This window comes from Anas platyrhynchos, chromosome 3 (genome assembly GCF_047663525.1).
Source record: "Anas platyrhynchos isolate ZD024472 breed Pekin duck chromosome 3, IASCAAS_PekinDuck_T2T, whole genome shotgun sequence".
Lineage (NCBI taxonomy): Eukaryota > Metazoa > Chordata > Aves > Anseriformes > Anatidae > Anas > Anas platyrhynchos.
The window spans coordinates 83211153-83231016 of NC_092589.1; the positions used below are offsets into that span (position 1 = coordinate 83211153).

The 19864-nt window shown below is 38.8% G+C and overlaps 1 protein-coding gene and 1 long non-coding RNA gene across 5 annotated transcripts in view; one reads left to right on the forward strand and one right to left on the reverse strand.

Moving 5' to 3' along the window:
• Positions 1-284: 284 nt before the first annotated feature.
• Positions 285-19864, reverse strand: part of ORC3 (origin recognition complex subunit 3) — a 35240-nt gene continuing 15660 nt past the window's right edge. For 2 of the 4 annotated variants that reach the window (XM_038176630.2, XM_038176632.2), the window contains 11 exons: positions 18385-18518; positions 17825-17888; positions 14402-14518; positions 13452-13531; positions 9614-9747; positions 7476-7561; positions 6871-6968; positions 5821-5962; positions 2617-2733; positions 1464-1543; positions 285-427 (listed from right to left, as the gene is read on the reverse strand). In XM_038176630.2, coding sequence (XP_038032558.2) covers positions 322-427; positions 1464-1543; positions 2617-2733; positions 5821-5962; positions 6871-6968; positions 7476-7561; positions 9614-9747; positions 13452-13531; positions 14402-14518; positions 17825-17888; positions 18385-18518 — 1158 coding nt within the window. In that variant the 3' untranslated portion in view covers positions 285-321. Of the gene's footprint in view, positions 428-1463; positions 1544-2616; positions 2734-5820; positions 5963-6870; positions 6969-7475; positions 7562-9613; positions 9748-13451; positions 13532-14401; positions 14519-17824; positions 17889-18384; positions 18519-19864 lie in introns of those variants that run through there. The other 2 variants (XM_038176631.2, XM_038176633.2) reach the window with 2 other exon arrangements.
• On the forward strand, positions 5817-14933 carry LOC113843291 (uncharacterized). Its single transcript, XR_003496537.3, has 2 exons — positions 5817-5955; positions 14079-14933. It is a non-coding gene; the product is annotated as an uncharacterized lncRNA (long non-coding RNA).

The window sequence follows — 19864 nt, forward strand, 5'->3', positions numbered from 1 at the left end:
TCCCCTGTTCTCATTTTGGCTTGGCATCCTGAATTATATCAGCACAGCGTTAAGTATTGCACATCAAAGCTGATGAACACTGGCACACCACTACAGTATCTGGAACACGAGCAGCAATAGAGCAGTGCATTACGATATGGAGGCAGGGTGTTAAAAAACAACATTGTGACTGCAGTTCCTCCAGGCACTGGGAATGTAGCTCAGCGTTCAGTCAGCCTTGACTCGGACTCAGCTTGCTAAGTCAGTTAAGACTAGTTTAGTGGGAACACAGCCATCGCCCAGCGTTACAAAGAACAGCTTTATTAAGGTTCTGGTGGCACATTAACAGCCTCCCCATGTCAGCCTCGCCACGTGATCGGTTTTCTGCTTGCTGGGCTTGATGAAACCCAGGAGTTCCAGTTCTGAAACCGCTCGAATAAAACGAGCGCTGGACATGTCCGTCAAGGAAACTGAAGACACTTTTAATGATGATAACCAACAGGGATACCATCATCTCCCAGAGGGGAAGATTGCTAAGTTATGGTAAACATTGATTACACAAAATGTGTTGCACACTAAAATTGTTAGAAAGAGCATGCCTGGCCTCCAGAAGCACAAATAATCTAAACAGTGTTTCTTTTTGCTACCTGAAAACAATGTGGCAACAAAGGAACATTCCTTTTCACTTGAAAAGAAGCTTTAAACCTATGAAAATACTAATTTTATGTCTCTCTGAAGAATTTCCACTGATGTCCATTAACAAGAAAATGGGGAGCAAGATACTTCCACAGAGATTTTTGGGGGGGTTCATAGAACAGCAGAGGTGCAGTGGCACAGCATCACCACATACACAAACTCATCCTCATACAGCTGTTCACCCCTGCAGCAGCACTACTGCTGTAGCCATGAGTTGTGGTTCCAGTGCCCGTCCTTCAGATCCTCTGAAGTGGGAATTAGGACCGAGCGAGAAGCAGGATGGATGTTTTGTGCAAGCCAGGAGCCTCAGCTCTGAGGTAGCAGAGCTCATGGTTTCTGCAGAGACTGCTTCATAAGCATTTCCTCTGCTAATGCTTTAATTGTCCCCATAAGAGTAAACTACCAACTCTTTCCATCTCCTCTCTAGGTCACAACTGTCCTGCCTCTTCCTCAGTAATGCTCTCCTCCTGCATAAGCAGATGTACCAACTCTCAGATGATTTAACTCAGAACAGCTGCTTCATCTTGTTTCAAGCTCTGTTGCTTCTATTTCAGATCCAAAACGCTCCTCTGGACAAAAGCTGCTCCCTTACCTCACCACTCCCAGCCCAACTATTTCACATGATCCGTTTCTGTGACTCTGCACATAAAGACTGCTTGAGCCACTTAACTAATCCAGGAAAAATAAGACATCAGCGCACAAAAAGCTGTGTTTTAAGAATCCTGGTTCACTAATCCCATAAGCATTTGAACGTCAAATAAATTTAAGACCGAAGTGAGAAAGGATACTGGATAACATCATCCACCTCGTCTGAGGAAGGTGCATCTGCATTTGGTCCCTCAACTGCCGTCACCACAGTTGAGAAAGCCTAGAAAGGGAAAAGCAGCACAGATTTAACACGTTTCATGAACAGGCAGAGCTGCATGTAAAATAACGAGCTCTGAGCTAATCACTGTCACCCAGGGGGAATGAGATCTCGGAACAGTAACTCTGGCAATGTCAGTTCCACAGCAATCCAGAGAGCAAGCAAGGTTACACATTACCAGGGAAGGCACACAGAATGAAAGAAGGTGACTCCCTGAACTCACAACTACATTTTACATTCTAAATACACTTCTGGTTCCTGACCCATTCTCAGAAAAAAAATTCAGAAAGTGAGACTCTGTAAACCATCTGGAAAAATGAAGCTGGCTGCAGAGAGATCTATAAAACTGAGTGACATCAGGAGGCTGGATAGGGATCTGAGGTGCACTTTCTCTTCCACTACACAAGCAAGGCAGCAGCAAATGAAGCACATTCAGAGAAGAGGGGTGTTCTGTGCACGGCATGTAGTGAAGCTGAACAATTCTTTCCCACAAGCTGCTGTGGTTCCTGAAAACTTGCACTGCTCAAGTAATCCAGTTAGACTTAATAAAATACAGAGAAAACATTCCAGATTAGGAAATAGTGGAACTAAAACATGGCTGTTGGGAAGTACTCAGAGAATGTATCATCTTGATGCACATTCTCTTCTTATACTGCCCTTTGGCCATGGTATGAGACAGGGTATCAGGCTTGACACTTTGCTCTTCCCTAGCATAAGGCATTCTGCCCCAAAGCCCCACACTTCAGTGGTAGCGCTTCCCTGCCTCCCTGAAAGTATCATAAAATATTTAAAGGGGGAACAAGGTAGCTTTGCGAAGCGTAACGTCTGATCTGCAAGTGTGAAACAGAAGAATTTCATCACGGAGTAACAATGCTGGAAATAAATGATTCACAGCAGGCGGGAGGGAGGACTCTGTGGGCTGGGGCTCTGGAGACACCGTGTTCTTGTGCAGGAGGGACTGGGGCTGGCAATGAGTTGGTTGTTGAGGGGCACACCAGAAAAGCAGGCACACAGCAAAGAGGTAAATGAGGAAAATACTGCAAGCAGCTGGAGGCACGGCTTGCATCCTTACATACCTCTAGCCAATCAACAAGATTGATTAATCTGCCGCATTCCAAATGGAGCTTGTAGACTATGCATATGTCAGGGGCTTTATTAGAAATGCTTCCTCCATCGCTTCTCAAAGCTTGGCTCTGATGAAAGACAAAGGCAGTACCCCCAGTCAGTTCTTAATCCTCAACAATCTATGAGGCTAGATAAAACATTGCACCAGGAAATTCACACAGTAAGTATTTTAACCAAATGTTCACTGTTCGTGTGTTTAGTGCTAAGTTGGTGGCGCAAAGAAATAAACAGAACAACAACAACAACAAAGAAACACTATTAAAAAAAAAAAAAAAAAAAACAGCTCTCCTAGGTACTTTGCTCCTTGTGGTCCTTCTACCATTTTTTCTACTTATTCAAATGATTCTCTGCTTGGGCTTTTTCCTGTTTCTCTAGAGAGAAATATTCTGTTCTGTGGATTCAAGAAAAGAAACCTCTCATGATTAATCTCAGGCCTTACTATGTAAGGCCCTCATCCCCCCTCAGAAAGGAAAGTCTTAGCAAAAATCTGTCACATGGGCTAAAAACCAGAATTGTTTCATTCATCTCAGAGTTTTATCTTTGAAATGCAACAATCATTTCTCTGGCTTGAAACTCAACACCTACAAAGGCAGAAGTCTGATTTCTCATAAACTGTACTGTGTCAGGAAATCCAGGTCATCAGCACCAAACCATTTACTGTGTAAGTAAACCAAAAACCAAAAACCACTGGAGCTAGAAGAAAGTCTCCGCATGGCTGCAGAAATTTATGACATTTCACCTCAGTTCATAATTTTATTCAGTTTTCAGTCTCACATACTCTTAAGAAGCCAGCTCCTGTAATAAAACAACTTTGGATCATTCCTTTCAGTTCCTAGAAATTTTTGCTAAAATGCTCTTATATGTCAGTAAAAATACACCAGCAAACATGCCAGACTTGTCCTAGTCCTACCTTCATAAATAAAAGCTTTTCAAGATAGGAAAGAAGGTTGGGCAAAACCCACAGCTTTGCTCAGGAATCTTTAGCTTACGTTTTATCTGTATCAGTTCCTGCAATTTGTGAGGCTCATATTCAATAAAAAAAAGACCTCTCAGATGATCAAGTCCAACCCCGTTACTGTGCTACCAACTAACAGGGGCGAAGTTACTAGTAACTGTTAGTTACTAGAAGATCTTGTGGCTCACCACTACCCATGGGGGTTGCCCCACACTTCTTTCCTCTCGGCTACCTCTCCTAACTCCACGGCTTCCAACCACTCACCTTGGTGCTAACTCTGGTGCTGCTGGACACTTAGCATTGAAACCTAATCCTTCAGATTTTGTTTTTAATGCCAGCCTAAAGCTTGTCCGTTCACAACCTGAATTGGCTTTGGAGAGCATCCAGCAAGCACCAGAGCAACCTCAGTTGTCCCTGGAAGGAAACTAGACTGAGAGGCAGGATGCAGCAGGGCTCACTCCTTGAGATCAATGTTACCCCACAGTCAAGAACAAAATCTGCATGACCATCTAAACCCCGGGAAGATCCAAAAATGACATTTCCTTGAGCTGATACAACCCTAAGCAGTGACTTGCTGATATTCCAGGTTACAACTTGCTGTGTTTTCCTGAGACCAATGAAAACAGAATTGTTCTTTTTTGTGTGTGCATTGTTTTTTCAGGATAAGTATGCTCTTTGGTTTGGATTTAGCTAAATAAATAACTAGACTAGTCTTGTAAGAAATGCATCACATTATTAATCATTTGCTAGTATGGCACTGAAGCAGATCCTCTTCTGTCCTAGTCCTGTGGTAGGAACAGCTCTAAAAAACCTTGCTCTGGTCACATCCCAGGAAAATACAAGCCATACAGAAGTCACAGGTACAAGCAAGAAAAAGATTTGACTCACATGGGTTAAAATGCTAAGCAAGGTACTCAGCCAATACTGCTGCTACTAGAAACTATGTCAAAACCTTCACAATTTACTCAAACATCAAAAACATGTTGAAGTACGTCACAGAACAAAGTGCAGGATGGCAGAGGACTTTAAGTCCTGTCAGCTCATCAAAGAGAATACTCATTCAACATGTTAGCAGCTAGATTTTGCTGACTTTCCTGATCTTTACATTTTTTTTCTATAGCATAAATTAGTGATGTTCACATTAGGTTTCCTCGGTGGTAGCCCACTTGCTAACTGCCATTTTCACAAATCAGACCAAGCAATTTTAGACAAAGTCCTGCACACAGCAAAACCCTCATTCAAACAGAGGCACGGTGCCAACAAACCCAACACAAACTAGGCTGTGGATTTCAAAGACCGATCTTTATTAAGCTTGGTTTCTGGTAATTAAGTGTTGGCTCCGATTCAAGTACCACATAAACACACAGATACAGCTATAACCAATGTCTTCTTCAAAACTGCAATCATACTTTTTAAGAGAAATATCAAGGCACAAGTATAACTCCAAGTAGCATATATATTCTATACGCTACAATCTATATTCTATATGCTATAATGAAGGATAAACCAGAGAAATGTATGTTCACTCCTGCTCCAAATCGTGTGCTTCTCCTTTCTTCCCTTTCACGGGTCATCCCAAGAACTTGATACATGAAATAACTGGGGAAGAGGCTGTTTTTCTTCTCTAGAAAAAGGTCAGGCTCGCTAACAGGATCAATGACAATCCTTTTTTTGAGCTAAGGAAAGACAGGATGTCAATATACAACCGATATTGAAATTAATGTAAAAAGAAAAGGACTCTTAAATATGCTTGTATTTAAGCTATTGTAAATTTCCTCACTATGCCTTCACCTCACAGCAAGCCTACACAGTGAGGCTTCAGCACCAGCACTGCAAAGAAAGTCTCTGGAAAAAGCCTGACACAATTTTTTTCCCTTGGACACAGTCCTCCCATTCATAATGGAGGACAAAATGACTTTTCTGCTACATCCATAGAAGATCACAACTAGAACAGGCTCTGGAAAACAGCTTTCCCATATAAAACTCTTTCCATAATCAGCCTCTTTATTTCAGCCAGCCAGATTCCCTAGCTCTTAGCAAAGTCCCCAGTTGCTTATCAACACTGCCGTGCTGGTTCTCTGCAAAACATCTGAGCACGTGCCAAGCTTCATGAAACAGCAAAACTAAGACTTGAACATCATCCTCGTGTACAGCCTTCTGAAACTACTCCAGCTCTGCAAACAGCTCACTGGTTTCTTACCTTCAGGTAGGAGTATGGGTTATTCAGAGCCGTGTGAAGTGCAACCCTGGGGGCAGCGTTCAAGTGCTCGCGAAGAATGCTGGCTGTGTTGAAATACACTATCTCATGCAGCGTCTTGTGGTCTGCAGGAACAAGGTAATTTCTGAAAAAGCAACATGAGGTACGGGGCGAGGAAGGGAGATACAAGCTTTACCTTAAGGGAAAACAACAGAACTTTACTGCAGTCAGAGAGTACGATAATGTATTTCAACCAGTACTGACAAATCCCCCCCCCCCGCCCCCCCCAAAAAGATGAACAGGACCGGAATCAATTTTTAAGCAGGGAAGTCAATAGTTAGCAACTCTGCATCTGAGGGATTTAACTTGGAATTCTAGCTGGGCCAGACAAACTAAAAAAAAAAGGGCATAAATGCTAACACCAGCTAGGTACTCTACTCCACAAATCCTACTGATCCATCTTGAGGCCATCTCTATCTTCATATTTGAAGCTTTTTTTTGGCACTTCTGTTAGCTTCTCTTCCCCCACCCATGCCAACACAGGCTTTCAACCTGCCACCTCCCTTCACTAAGGCTGCACAGTTAACAAGTGCCTTCATCTCTTACCCCACACACCCCAAGCCTTGCAAATTTTCATCCACAAAGCTGCCTCCAATACCTTATTTGCTATGCCTTACTTGCCAAAAATGTCTAGGATATCACACTTGGCATCTAGAGTTTCATAAATAGAACAGACCAGCAAAGATTAGAGTAAAAACCCTTGACTTTATTTCATAACGTACACCCAGCCCTCCCCTCAACTTCACTCTGCAGACAAAATAAGTTTGTCAGTTTTTGTGCCAATTACTTCTAACCTATGGAAAACAGGTTGTATTATTTTTTTTTCTAGAGTGGTCAAAGGAAGAATAATAAGGGGGAAAAGAAACAGCATGCTTCATACCACAGGGACTAAGACATAATTTTGACAAGATTATTCCCATGTTAACTTGTTAGCAAACTTTGTTTTAACTTACGATGCAAACTAATGCAAGAATATAAAATAGAGAAGCTCACCTTACAACGCTGTCTATATAGTCAACAACTTCAAAACGAAGCATTTCAAACTTTGTCAGTTTCTTAGACCGCCTTGATTCCTTCAACTCCAACAAAGTCTTAAAAAAAAAAAAAAAAAAAAAAAAAAAAAAAGTGGTGCATAAAACTACCTGGGAAGTAATTATTCTCTGGAGAACACAACGTATATGTTGAACATGTAGAATTATTTTTTGCTGGCATGTCTTCACTAATGATGATCCCAACTGTGATCATGCAGCTATTTTTATTGAAGCCAGTGTATTCAGTTCTCATACTTGTAGGAGTTAGGTTAAATCTTCAAGCTTGAAGAAATGTGGGTTAGGCAGGGTGTAATTTACAAGTTTAACCCAAAAATATGAACTAATTTGCACTTTAAAATCCTAGTTTATGACAGATATTTGCTATTATTTTCTATTCATCAGGTAGGTCTGACAGACATGATTGTTACTATTCGTTCATTTTTAAGCAAAGTTATTATCCATAACTGTTAGGCAGAGCTCCAGCTGGCAGGGAAGAGCTAACCATGGACAAATACACCTTAAAGATGCAGTGAAGGAACTAGTCAGTAAAGCCTATGTAGGCCTGACCTTCTGAAGATGATAAAGGTCTGTCTTCTTCTGGAGCTCCTTTTGTGACGATACGGACTCATCTTGTTCCTGGCAAGCTTCTGCTACTAGAACAAAAGGGAGATTTCACCTACAGATCACAGGTAAAGCTCCGACCAGCAGTAACAATCATGATCCATAAAAGCTTTCTGGTGACCTACATAGAATGAGCTGATATTTTACTGCTCTCTGAAGAGGTGTCAACATCATTAAAAATCATCACTGTAATTCCCTTAGTAGGAACCGAAAAGATCTAACAGAAAACGGCAACAAAATTATCTTTTGTAGTTGGTGTTTCAAAACACATCAGTGAATAGGGCAGGACTGCAGACTGATGCCAAGTTTCAGTGTTACAGAATCTTGATTTGATCAGTATCTTGCAGGGCTGATCCATTTCTCCAGTTCTGGACAAAGAAAGCTGACTAGCTAGAACTAGTAACTTCAATTTTTATTGAAAGTTATGAAAATGCTCATGCCCACGGTATCAAGTAACTCTTCCCTAAAAGCTCTGAAACAGTACTAGGAACTGAAGTGATCATTAAAATGTACGTTTAAAAACAACCTCATCTTTTTCTCACACACTCAACGTCAAGAGCACCCATATACAAGCACTCACTGCACAAGTCCTGGAAGATCTTTTCCTAACACATTCACTAATACATTTGCCAATTCACTCTTTCTTCTTCTGAAAAAATAAAGCAAAAAAAAACCAAAAAAAACAAACAAACTGATGCTATCAGAGCAACACCAAAACAGAAAGGCTTTTAAAAGACCTCCAGGTGAATGAGCAGCAGAGACTTACTATCTAGATCACTGGAATTTTATCTACTATTTGCATTTAGTTAAAGATTTCAAAACAGAGAACTTCCTCTCTTCACTGCTATAGTTAACTTGAGGTATTTTAAAAATCAAATCCTTCTGCTCAAAATAGACTGAATATATTTTCTTTCCTCAAGCCTCATGTTTTGCTATTTTCCAATTCATCAGGAAGTCTTGAGAAGATGGACTGTTTTTAGAAAACACACCACCACTAACAAAGTATTTTAGACTATCCATTCACCAGAAGGGAGATTTGGGTACCTAGTATTGTTGGCAGACTTCTGAAAACTTCTGCTAAAGATCAACACAACCAGAAACATACAGGAAGAAGTCACCTAACTCGGCAATCTATTCATTTCAGGCTTATTTTAATTGCCCCACTCTTGCTTTTTGATAGTACCTTAAATCCTTTTTGAAAACGAAGATCATTCTTGTACTCATTAAGCTCTGTTTTAAAAACTTCTTCAAATCAATATTTGAAATCAATACTGCCCTTCTTTTTGTTTTAGAGTTCTGCACATCTCTGAATTCCTTGATTATTTTTTTTTCCATTTTGATTTGATTTTATTTATTCCTTCAAGGTAGGAGTCCTAGTATTTTATCCAATACTTCTTTTATCCAATACTTCTGCATTTTAAAGTGTTTCTTTTCTAAATTAGATGAACCTTCCTGATTTCCAATGCAGTTCAGATTCTTCAGTGCCAGCACCTTCAGTGACAAAAACAGCCTCTTCAAAAGGATGACCACATTGCCATACCACAGCCCTGATATGTCCTCGTACCGTGAATAACCACATACAGGGGCTCGACAGGTTACAGCACGTCAGCAGAGCCAGGACAACTGACAGTGGGTGTCCTTGCTTTCATACGAATCTAACTGAGGGCGCGGGTAAAATAACATCTATACAAAATATAGAAATATCTAAATCTGGATTAAATACTTTCCATAAGCAAGCCTGCTTCTACTTATCTTTCAAAATCTGTTTTTACTTGTTAAATGTTTTTAATGATTGCAACATCTGGTAAAATGCTCAGAATACACATATGACAGATTTAGTGAGTAATGTTTGCTGATCTGTCCAATTTCTTATCTTACATCACTCTTCTGTATTAGAAAAGCAGGAACCACAAACCAATAAAACAGAAGTGGCATATTTGTGCCTGTGTATTTAAAAACAACCCTGAAATGTTTGACAACTTGGTACAGTACGAGGATATACCACAGAAAATGATACCCATTTGTCCCATTATAGATCAGCTTCAATTTAATCTGCAAAGGAACGTATGATAATGCACACCCACCTTCTAGTTTCTGAAACTGGGTCAAGAACTCCTTCAACTTCTCTACTGTCTTATCAAACTCCTTTCCAGGAGATGACACAAGAATTTCCACACATTTTTGAAGCATGGTTACCAAATCACACTTATTCAACATCCTAAAAGACACAATTGTTGACATAGAACGATGAAGCATCTTTCAATGTCCTTAGCTGGAAAAAAAATGTTAACTTGAAAAAAAAAATCCTTTTAAAAGAGAAAGCCTCCAAAATTTCAAGCATTCAGTCTTGCTGTAATTTTTCTTGATGTCATTAAGAGAAACAAACAAACAAACCCACAACAATTCAACTTAGACAGATGTCAGAATGAGTTCTCAAACTAAATTTAAATTACTGCCTTCTCCATTTAATTGGTATGAATCTAGCCACTCCTAAAATCACAGATTCACTTAGGTTGGAAGGGACCTCTTGAGATCATCTAGTCCAACCTTCAGCTTAGCCTTTACTTAGCTTTATTTATTTATTAGGGCATTTTATAAATGTCACCATTTCAATGCTCAGTTTCATTCACAAGTTATCAAAGCAAGTTCTTAAGTGAACTGCAGAATCAGTCACGGCCCCAAGCCAGTATCTTTTCACATGCACTCCCATCGCTTTTTCATGCAGTGCAAGAGATTCCAATCAACACACCCAGTGGTTCTGAACTATCTCACATTCCTAACAGCTGCGGTTACTCACAGCCCTACTCAGCTTACTCTCGTGCTTTTGCTTTGTCTTTAAGAAGCACAAAACAAAGATGCTAACAGTTTAAGGATTGCAGAAGACTGCAAAAACATGGATACACAAAGAAGGGACCATAACAAAGCAATGAAATGATGGGAGTAGGTCTCATGTCAGCTACCTAAACGTTGTCTCAGAGTTTCGAGGATGCATGAATGAGAGCCTAAGGTGGCTTTGTCAATGTCTGGAAGGACAACTGCAATTCAGGCTGCAGCTTTTGATTGGCAGTTGATTTTTATCTGATTTATGGTTATGGATTTTCACAAATCAATAGTTTATTTCAGATACATTAATTTTGTACAGAAAAGGAGCAAGAGCTAACAAAATGAAAAGGTGACCTTGAACACAGAAGAGTGGTCATTTATTTTAGTAACATTTTCCATTATTTATCTTAGTAATATTATTCAGAAAGAACCTGCAAATTCTAGAAGAGTCTTGTCTTGGATACAAGAGCCTAGAGAAGAACTTACCTGGGCTATGAGGCCCAAACAACTGGCAAAAGGATGTTTTTTTATATATTGAGAAACAGAAAAGGCTCCCTTTCAGCTTTTTTTTTGTGCCTAAGTTTACTGCAAGGTATTCCAGGTATCAGAGAAAGCTATTAAGCAAGGAAGATCATAAAGAGACATCCAGTAAATGTCTCTTATTACTCAGAGATGAGTTATGAAAGAGAAGAAAGGAAGCCAGGACAAAGTCCATAGAAACTCCCTCAGAATGCTGAAGCAAGGATCATCTGAAGAAGGGATAACAAGTGAACAGCAAAATGACATGGAAGGGCAGAACCGTGACAAGCAGCAGTACGTGCCCAATGACATCAACGATTAGAAGGCAAAAGTAGAGTACAGTATCAAGACAGAAGATAGGTTAGATCATCCTCAAAAGTTTTGTCACTTAAAATCTTGGACAGATGTCCAAACCAGTTAGACCCCTAGAAATTAATGAAGTGAGACACACCAACATCTCTTAATTATCTTTCTTCTGATTGGACTGATTACCTGCTATACCTCACGCACTCTCCCTCTCCCTGTGATATTTTCAGGGCTCTAGAAAACTGGCTTAACGTAGAGTCAGATTGCTGAAGTTAGATCACCTGAAAAAATAGTTTTGAGGACAGCACTTCTGGCTGAATTGAAGGGATAAAAGCAGTCTAAGAAAGGGCTGAAATAGAGAAAACCAACTAACCAAAAGCAAGAAAAAGGAACTAAGGGTAACTGAAAGCCCTTCATTCAAACATAATTTATGAAGAGAAGTGAGATGATGTTGCAAATTGAGAAATAAGCTGATCAAAATGTTCTCAATTTTTACTTCCTAAATGAAAAGAGATGCGCTCCGGAAAATATCAAAAAGAATAATGGAAGGGTGAACATATGGAATATCAATAGGTGGCAGGGCCCCTGGGAAAGCAGAGATATTAAGGAACAGTCAATAGCTTCCATAGGCAAGCATAGGAAGGTGAGGAGGAGATTGTGAGTAGAAGTACAAAGATCACATTTTATCGTTTTCTTCTAAGAGACAGCAGCACAATACGATGCAAAAAAAATCAGAGATGAGAAAATGAGTGTAAAACAGAGAAGGCAGTTAAAGAAAAAAACTGAAAGAAACACAGTCACAGCTAGAATTCTAAGTATTTTAAGGAATTATGTTGAAGGAGTTAAGAAAATAACAGAATTCCTGAATTAGAAAAAAAAATAAATAATAATTTATGAAAGCAATAACCCTGATCACTGCTATTTCTATTCTACCTTTTATTTTCTACCTGGTATTATCTATTCTACCCTGAGCAGTGGTATTTCTATCAGAACCTCCATACAGTGGGTACCAGGATGAGAGAAAAAGCAGGAGAGAGATAAAGTGGTAAGAACAAAGAGGGAGCAAGCCAGAATCTGATGGTAGTATCAACTAAGAGGCAGGGGAATTCAGAGTGGAGGAAAACAAATGAAACATAGGAGGAAAAAAGGGAGAGGCAAAAATGACCACGAGTTACTAGAGATTACCGAACAGACAGTACAGAAAAGCAGTGACACATTTGTAGACATGGGCTGGTAAGTGATTGAGCCCTGTCAAGATTCAAGAGAGTCAGAAAAGAATTAAGAAGGAATGACTGCAGAGATGGCAACTGAAGCAAGTAATCCTTTCAGAGCAATGAGGGTAAAAATAGAGCAAAGTGATGGTGTGGGAGAGAAACTCAGTATGGCGAAGGTACAGGATGGAGGGAATGCTTCTTATGAGTATGAGCTCAGACAGCGATCCTCCACCCAACACCGACACGGTTTTTCTAAGCAGTTTTCCTGTCAGACATCAAACCTCACAAGGCCAGAGGCTGTTGCAGAGGCAGTTATGGTAACAAGTGTTGTATCAGCTCCTTGTGTGACAGAAACAATGCATTATTTGAATGAATGCAGCCATCAGGAAACAGTCATTTGCCATGATAAAGCATGTTCAGAAGTCAGAAACTGCAACACTGCAACTGGAAGGTTTTCTATTACGAAAATTGCCTTAGGTGACTTTTCTATTTTAAACACTGATGGACAATGCAAACATAGGCTCTCCTAAAATCCTAAGCTCACAACAGCACAAAAAATTAGCACAATCCCTGTACAAACTGGTAGACGTGCTTATGAAAAGGAAAAAAGCAGTAAATAAGAAAGGCCTCAACTACTCATTTGGAACAGATTCTCATTTTTAAGAACGGGTCACAATTTAGGCAAGCTAAAACAACTTTGTTGGTCAACTGTTAATAAGAAGGCCTTCAAAAACACAGCACAATAATGTATTGCAAGAATTTCTAACACAATCATACTTTAAAAGACAAAGTCCAACCGATGTTCTCATTCACACAAAGGCACCTTGATGCCTTTGGCACAATTACACAGGGCATAAGAGATTTTAGAATCTGGCTGGGTTTCACAGAAAACAGTAGGAACAGAAAATGAAAAAAGCCATTATACTTGCAAACAACCCCACAACTAGCTGCAAAGCTTCCAAACAGGTAGCATCCTCAGCTTCAAGTTCTCGGATAACAGATGACTGATATTCTATACGTGTACAGTGGTATTAAAACAAAATGGAAAGGAAAAAGTCACCTTGCTAGTTGAAGAAATGACTCATACTCCTCTGTCTCCCACACACGGTTTTCCAAACATGCACAGTGCAGCTCCCTGATCTGTTATGCGGAAGGTAAAGAAAGAATAACGTGTTTTTTTTTTTTTAAACAAGCAAAGCAGTGGGGAACTCCTACAACAATCTTTTCAAAGTAACATGTAAAAACTCCTTTGGAGCTTGTTTCCCCAGAGATGCAGAATGACCACAGCAGAAATTGAAATTATTTAGAACCTTACACAACTAACTTGCCAGAGTCTATATATATAAATCACTCTGTACCAGGTAACTGCAGAGACCAGAGAGGAACTTGAATCAAATGCCCTGGCTAAAACATCTCTTAAATCTCAAATACGGGGACAGTTCAATCCAATGTTGTAGTTAGGGCCAGACTCTAATAGCAGTGTGTAATAGATTGAGAACTAACAGACAAATAAACGTGCACAGAATAATTTTTTTTTTTAGTGGAAGAAATTGCTTCGCATGAGAAGGTAGATTTAATGACATTAGAGCAATATGGCTATTAAGAGCCATTATCGCTGTTCACTTGCTATCATTTTTTGTACAGGTTGTTAAAACTCAGTCTCATCCTCTGAATTTGACTCTTTTAGGTGGTAGAAGAGTACACATTGTCTGCAACACATACAGAGGGTTCCAGATGCGGGAAAGTCAACCTGCCAATTCTCTTGCTGATCTGTCCATCTGCCTCCTCCTACAAACTCCTTCCTGCTGACTGATGAAGTACCATCCCCACCACTAAAAATAAGACGTGCTGTTCCTCTCTGCCCATAATAAGAAAGAATCTGTCTCCATTTGGGAAGCAGAGGGCAAACCAGTAGAAGAGAACATATAGAGAAAGAGTAGATACTTGTTCAGATGCCATACCATGAAACAACAAAACATGCTTCACTAAAATGGAGTAACACTACCTCACCTGCTTGCCCAAAGGATACTTTGGAAGTGAAGACGTGAAAACATGAAGACATCTCAGAACTGGAAAATAATTTTCATGATAAACATTCAGGTCCTCCAGCAACTTCTGTACTGTTTCCTACAGTGACAGAATAATTGCTTTGTAAGTCATTCTGACAATCATTTGTTTAAAACTCTCACGAAGTACTTAAAATGACTCTTGGGTTTTGACATTCTGATGTGCTGTGACTTAAATCCCCAGTGTGAAATTACGACCACCATGTAGAAAAGTTCTATTTCAACAGTTCGCTGCAATCACGCTGCATATTTTAAACTTTACTTTCCTCTTCCATCTCACTGAAGAGTTGTTATTGATTAGCATTATTATCTTATCATTTGCAACTATATTTAGCTGTTGTTTGGCGTGTCATCTCACAACAAACAGGACTACACTTTTAATATGCACTGAGAAATTATATAGCTAAATTTATTCAAATCCTTGCTATTTGCATTTTTATATTACAAATACATTTAAAAATATATTTGTTACATTATGAGTGCTTCCTGTTTTTACTAGTGAGGTATACATAAAAAGAAAATTTCATAGGAAAACATTGTAGAGTTGCTGCTTCTATGTGCTCTTAAGTTGGCTTGCTTATTCGTAGATTGAGATCTTCAGAAAAAAATAAATAAATCATGTATTAGGAAAAAGAAATTATGAACTGCTGCTATCGAATTTACCAGATCGCACCTCGTTATCACTGACTTCCCTTGGAAGGATATGCAAGACTTCTGGAAAATCCTAGTAGCAATTTCTGGTAGCTGCATTTAAGTATTTTAGGCTCATTACATTTAAGTTCATGAATCAAAAAAATCTTCTCTCATCTGACTTCAAAGATCAAAAGAGAAAAACAGGGCTGTCTACATTTTTAGTACTATTTCCATCAACTCAGAACATGTTATTCCAAATGGAGAGGAAAAAAAAACACAGAACAACAAAACAAAGAAAAAAACACACACCCAAGCCACTGAAATCCACTAAAGTTAAACTGAAAACACCTAAAACAAAAAACCACAACAATAACAACAAACCAACCAAACAAAAAGGGTATGTGCTCCTGGCAATACAAGGAAGACTGAAGTGGAAAGATGTAAGTATCTGTGTTACTTTCAGCCTGCTCTGTGATACATGTACTTGGTGCTGCAGAGAGCTTTCCAATGTTAAAAAAGGTTTGAGATGATAAAAAGCGTGAAGATGTTCCCGTAGACTTTTTATCTATTAACATTTAAGGGTCATTGGTTTAACAATTATTTAAACGTCTTCCAAGTCCCTAAGACAGACATTTGTAAGTTTATAGTTAGATTCTAAGCAGGATCATTAAAAGAAAAAAAATCTTCACCATAAGAAAGCTGAGAGAAGGTAACGAGTTCTGTTTTATGCTGCTAAATCAATCTTATTCCCTCAAACTGCGAGCATTATAGCATCTATACTTCCCTCATCTGGTTTCTCAGGTCAAAACTGATGAGGTTACATAAATTAAAACACAGTAAGACTACATATTTTGCCAAATAACAGAGTGGAAAGACATAGTCTGTTTCCCTCCTTATTTCTGTTCTAGAAGAGGTTGAAAACATTATCAGAAGGCCACACAACATACTTTCCATATAGATCGACGGATTTACATAATTTTAAATGAAATTTGCCATGAAAACTTTCAGACAACATTGTAATTAATTAGGATGTAAAACTGCCGAGAGAAAATGCATTTAAACCCAGATTGTTTTAAATATGTTGAACTCCTCCCTAAATTACAAAAAAAAAAAAAAAAAAAAAAAGTGGTAACAACATGGAAAGGAAATGCAGCTGTTTGGTTGCTAAGCCTGAACAGCAAGTTTACCTAGTCCTGAACGTGAACGGTAAATTTATAAGAAGTACAATTAAATTTATAAGCAGGTAACACTATCAGCTTGGCAATGCAGTAACAGTTCTACTGCTATAGCAGAGACTAGAACTAGTGCCTTAAGGTACAATTGGTTGGGAGCATCATGTGCACATAAACACAAGAATTCCAACTGTTTTTTCCCAAACTTCCATGGTGGGAATGGACTTACAAAATAAGGGATACATTATACTTTTTGAACATACTGATGGGTATTAAAATTTAAAAGTAGCAGCCCATTAAATGGTGTTTGTTTAAAGAAACAGCCACTGTTGCTCATTCCCACTCCTTCCTTCTTCCATTCCTGTTATTTCAGCAGAAGCATTTATGCACCTGCAGAGGGAACAGGCTGGGGAAATTATTCTGCAGAAACAAAACAGCAGAAAAAATCCACATTTTGGGGTGTTTTTTTTTTTTTTGGTCAGGTTACTTTAAGTTGGATTATTTCTCTTATTATATTCATGGTGCAGCCATGCAAGCTGTTGTGCTGGCACATCTGCTGAGGTGTGAATAAACAGCATGGAAACAGCAATAGCTTAAGCTATTTTTGACACTGAAGACTGCAGATCATAAAATCCCATATAAATCATCTTTAGCCTTGACTACTAGAATTGCATTGCACTCACAAATTTGTCTGCTCTCTCCCAACCATTAACAACGTTCTTCACATCTGAAAAAGTTCTTACAGACCAGGACGACCTGCTAGGATACATTAACACAATCACAGAACAGTTTGGGTTGGAAGGGACCTTAGAGATCATCCAGTTCCAACCCCCCTGCCATGTGCAGGGACACCTCCCACTACACCAGGTTGCTCTAATAATAATAGCCTTATCTCTGGTCGTACCATTTGCCTGACAGGTTAGCTGTACTTGAGGTGAAGTTAAGAGAAATGCATCTACAGGGAGTGGTTCAGCTAATGATAATTACAAAGGCTTTTACTGTATGATGAATTCCTAAAGTGCTCGCAACAATAGTAGTAGCCTGACTTTAATCACTTGACAAACCTCCAGATAAACATGCAACAAAGTTTTAATCCTGTACAACATCTAGTGTGAATGTGCACCTTGGGACCCAGTCTGCCCTACTGAATTCAATCAGAGACTACGGAAGGGTAAAAGCTCCTGAAGTAACCTCTGCGATTACTTACTCATTCTTCAACCACTGCACTCTCAGTCTGAGTAAGCATTAAAAGACCAGGCCATAAATAAACCTTGTAGCCTTCTTTTTAAGCACTTTTATTTCTACACATAGCTAAAAGCTGACGTAAGAAAAGCTGTGCAGCTTGATATAAAGGTATAACTTTATACCCAGAAAGCCTAGAGATTTCAAATTTTGACTTGTGGATTCTCATTCTCCATTACTGGATATGAAGCACAGTAAGCACTGTACAAAAAACGTTTTACAGATCTGTACATCTTAACCATGTAATTTATTATCTTTCACATAAGCCAATACATTTGGAAAGTTACTTTTGCTCTCCAAAGACATTCTTAACATTTTACCTTTAAGAAACCGTCTGTTGTCAGCAGTGCAATCTGCTTCTCTGATGTTTGATTTTCCACGTACCTGGATGGCAAGGAAAAACAGAAGCATAAAAATTATGATGTAAACTATGCTTAAAAGGTCATAAGGTTAAAAATTTCAAAATGTTTATGCTAATATAAGGATTTACTTGAAAAGATTCAAAAAGGGACAGTCAGATCCCAGCAAGTTGAAAAGCCATAACTAAACCCAAGAGATTATGCTCCATATCAGCTTAACAAGTTGCGAAGTGATTTATGGTTATTTGTCATAATAGCCTGTTTCTGTATTAAGTACAAGAGGAACAAAAAAAGTCCAAATGATGCAACAGATTGCAAACCACATGAGCTGTACTCTCAATACCAGATGATAAAGGGTTCCTGAAAATATTTGGAACTGTCCTCCTTTTGAAGAATTTACCTTTGTTATACAAACATATGCTCAAGTAGCCTACAGTTACCGGTTAAGCTTATAGATAACTTTTACCTTTTCCAATGCTGACTAAAATGTGAGCGTCCCAAAATTTATTTCCCCCTCTTACCTTCTAAAAGAAGGCAGCCTTCGAATGTTTTCACACTGATTATGTGATAAAGAATTTATTCTCTTCTTTAATTCTTCTTGATGGCAACACAGTACACTAAGAGGCTGGGTATAGAAATGCTCCACAATGCAGAGCTGAAAAAAGCAAGAACCAGTGACGTTAATAAAATTCATCCTCCCTGCTATGTCTACCTTTTAAGGCTTTCTTAATCCCTACAGTGCATATTCTATAATGGTAGTAATGGCATTCCTTTAAAAAAAATTCATTACAGTTCATATATATTCCGCAACTCACGTCACTACACCACACTGATTATTCAGCTTTAAATACAGTCATGTAACCACCTTTTTGCTCTGTGTGCTATTCATGTGCAGTACCTCATTGTTTCCCCTCCTGCAAAACCATAACTACAGCTTGTCAAATATTTCCTATTCATTTATGGAAATTGCTGCATTCTTTAGCTTACATATTCAGCTCTAATGTTCACAAATAACAGAGTACATTTAAAGATATGAAAAGCAACTGCAATATATAAGCAAACTTATCGCTTATTCTCACTTCATCTACTGTTTCATGTAGACAAAGACACTGCTAAGTTCTTCCTATGCACAAATACAAATATGCTCTATCATTGAGTTCATCTGTGCTGAATATTCCTAGTACCAGGGCCTTGCAAAACAGCAGCATATCTCAATCATAACCAGTCTTAAAAACCCAGCAAAACAGACAAACAAACCACCGCACCAAAACCATTTAAAATTAAAACCATCAAAGGGGAAAGACATTTCCTGTCAGAAATGTTAGCATCACTCCTAGACATAACTGAGGTGGTCATCCCTCGTAAAAATCACTTAGGAAATCTGACCTGAAATTGCTTTTTTGCACTTTACTTGAGTATTTTAAAGCACAAAGACACAGCCACACCCTGTGAGGGCTAGGACTTGTACTTTCGCATCAGGCCAGTGGGGAATCATTAAGTTATGGCAACTCTTTCAAGTAAGAGGAATTGAAATATACAGAAACCCACACAGGTCCATCTGGGGGATATTTCTGCAAGCCATGTGCAATCACTGAATCTTAAAAATCAGGGAACCCAAGACACTCTGAATGAGTAGGGCTATAAAATGGCAAGTTTTACTAACAGATTCCTTTGTGGCACCAATCAAAAAAAACAAAACCACAATTTCACAATCCTGCATTAAAAAATTCCTCACAAAACTCTTGTCCACAAGCCAGAAAAGCTACATAGAGACTCAGACATGGAAATATATCTAGATATAAACATAAGCCAATAAAATATACTCTGCATGGACTTTTTTATTATTAATTTTTAATAAACTTTATAAAGTCTTCCACTTTGTCTTCCAAGATGGTAAATGTAACTCTTCAATTGCTGCACAGCTGCTTGGAGCACAAGAACCACCTACTCTGAGGCACAAAGTAAGAGGCCCTAGAGCTCCTATTTCTCTGAAAAGGTAAG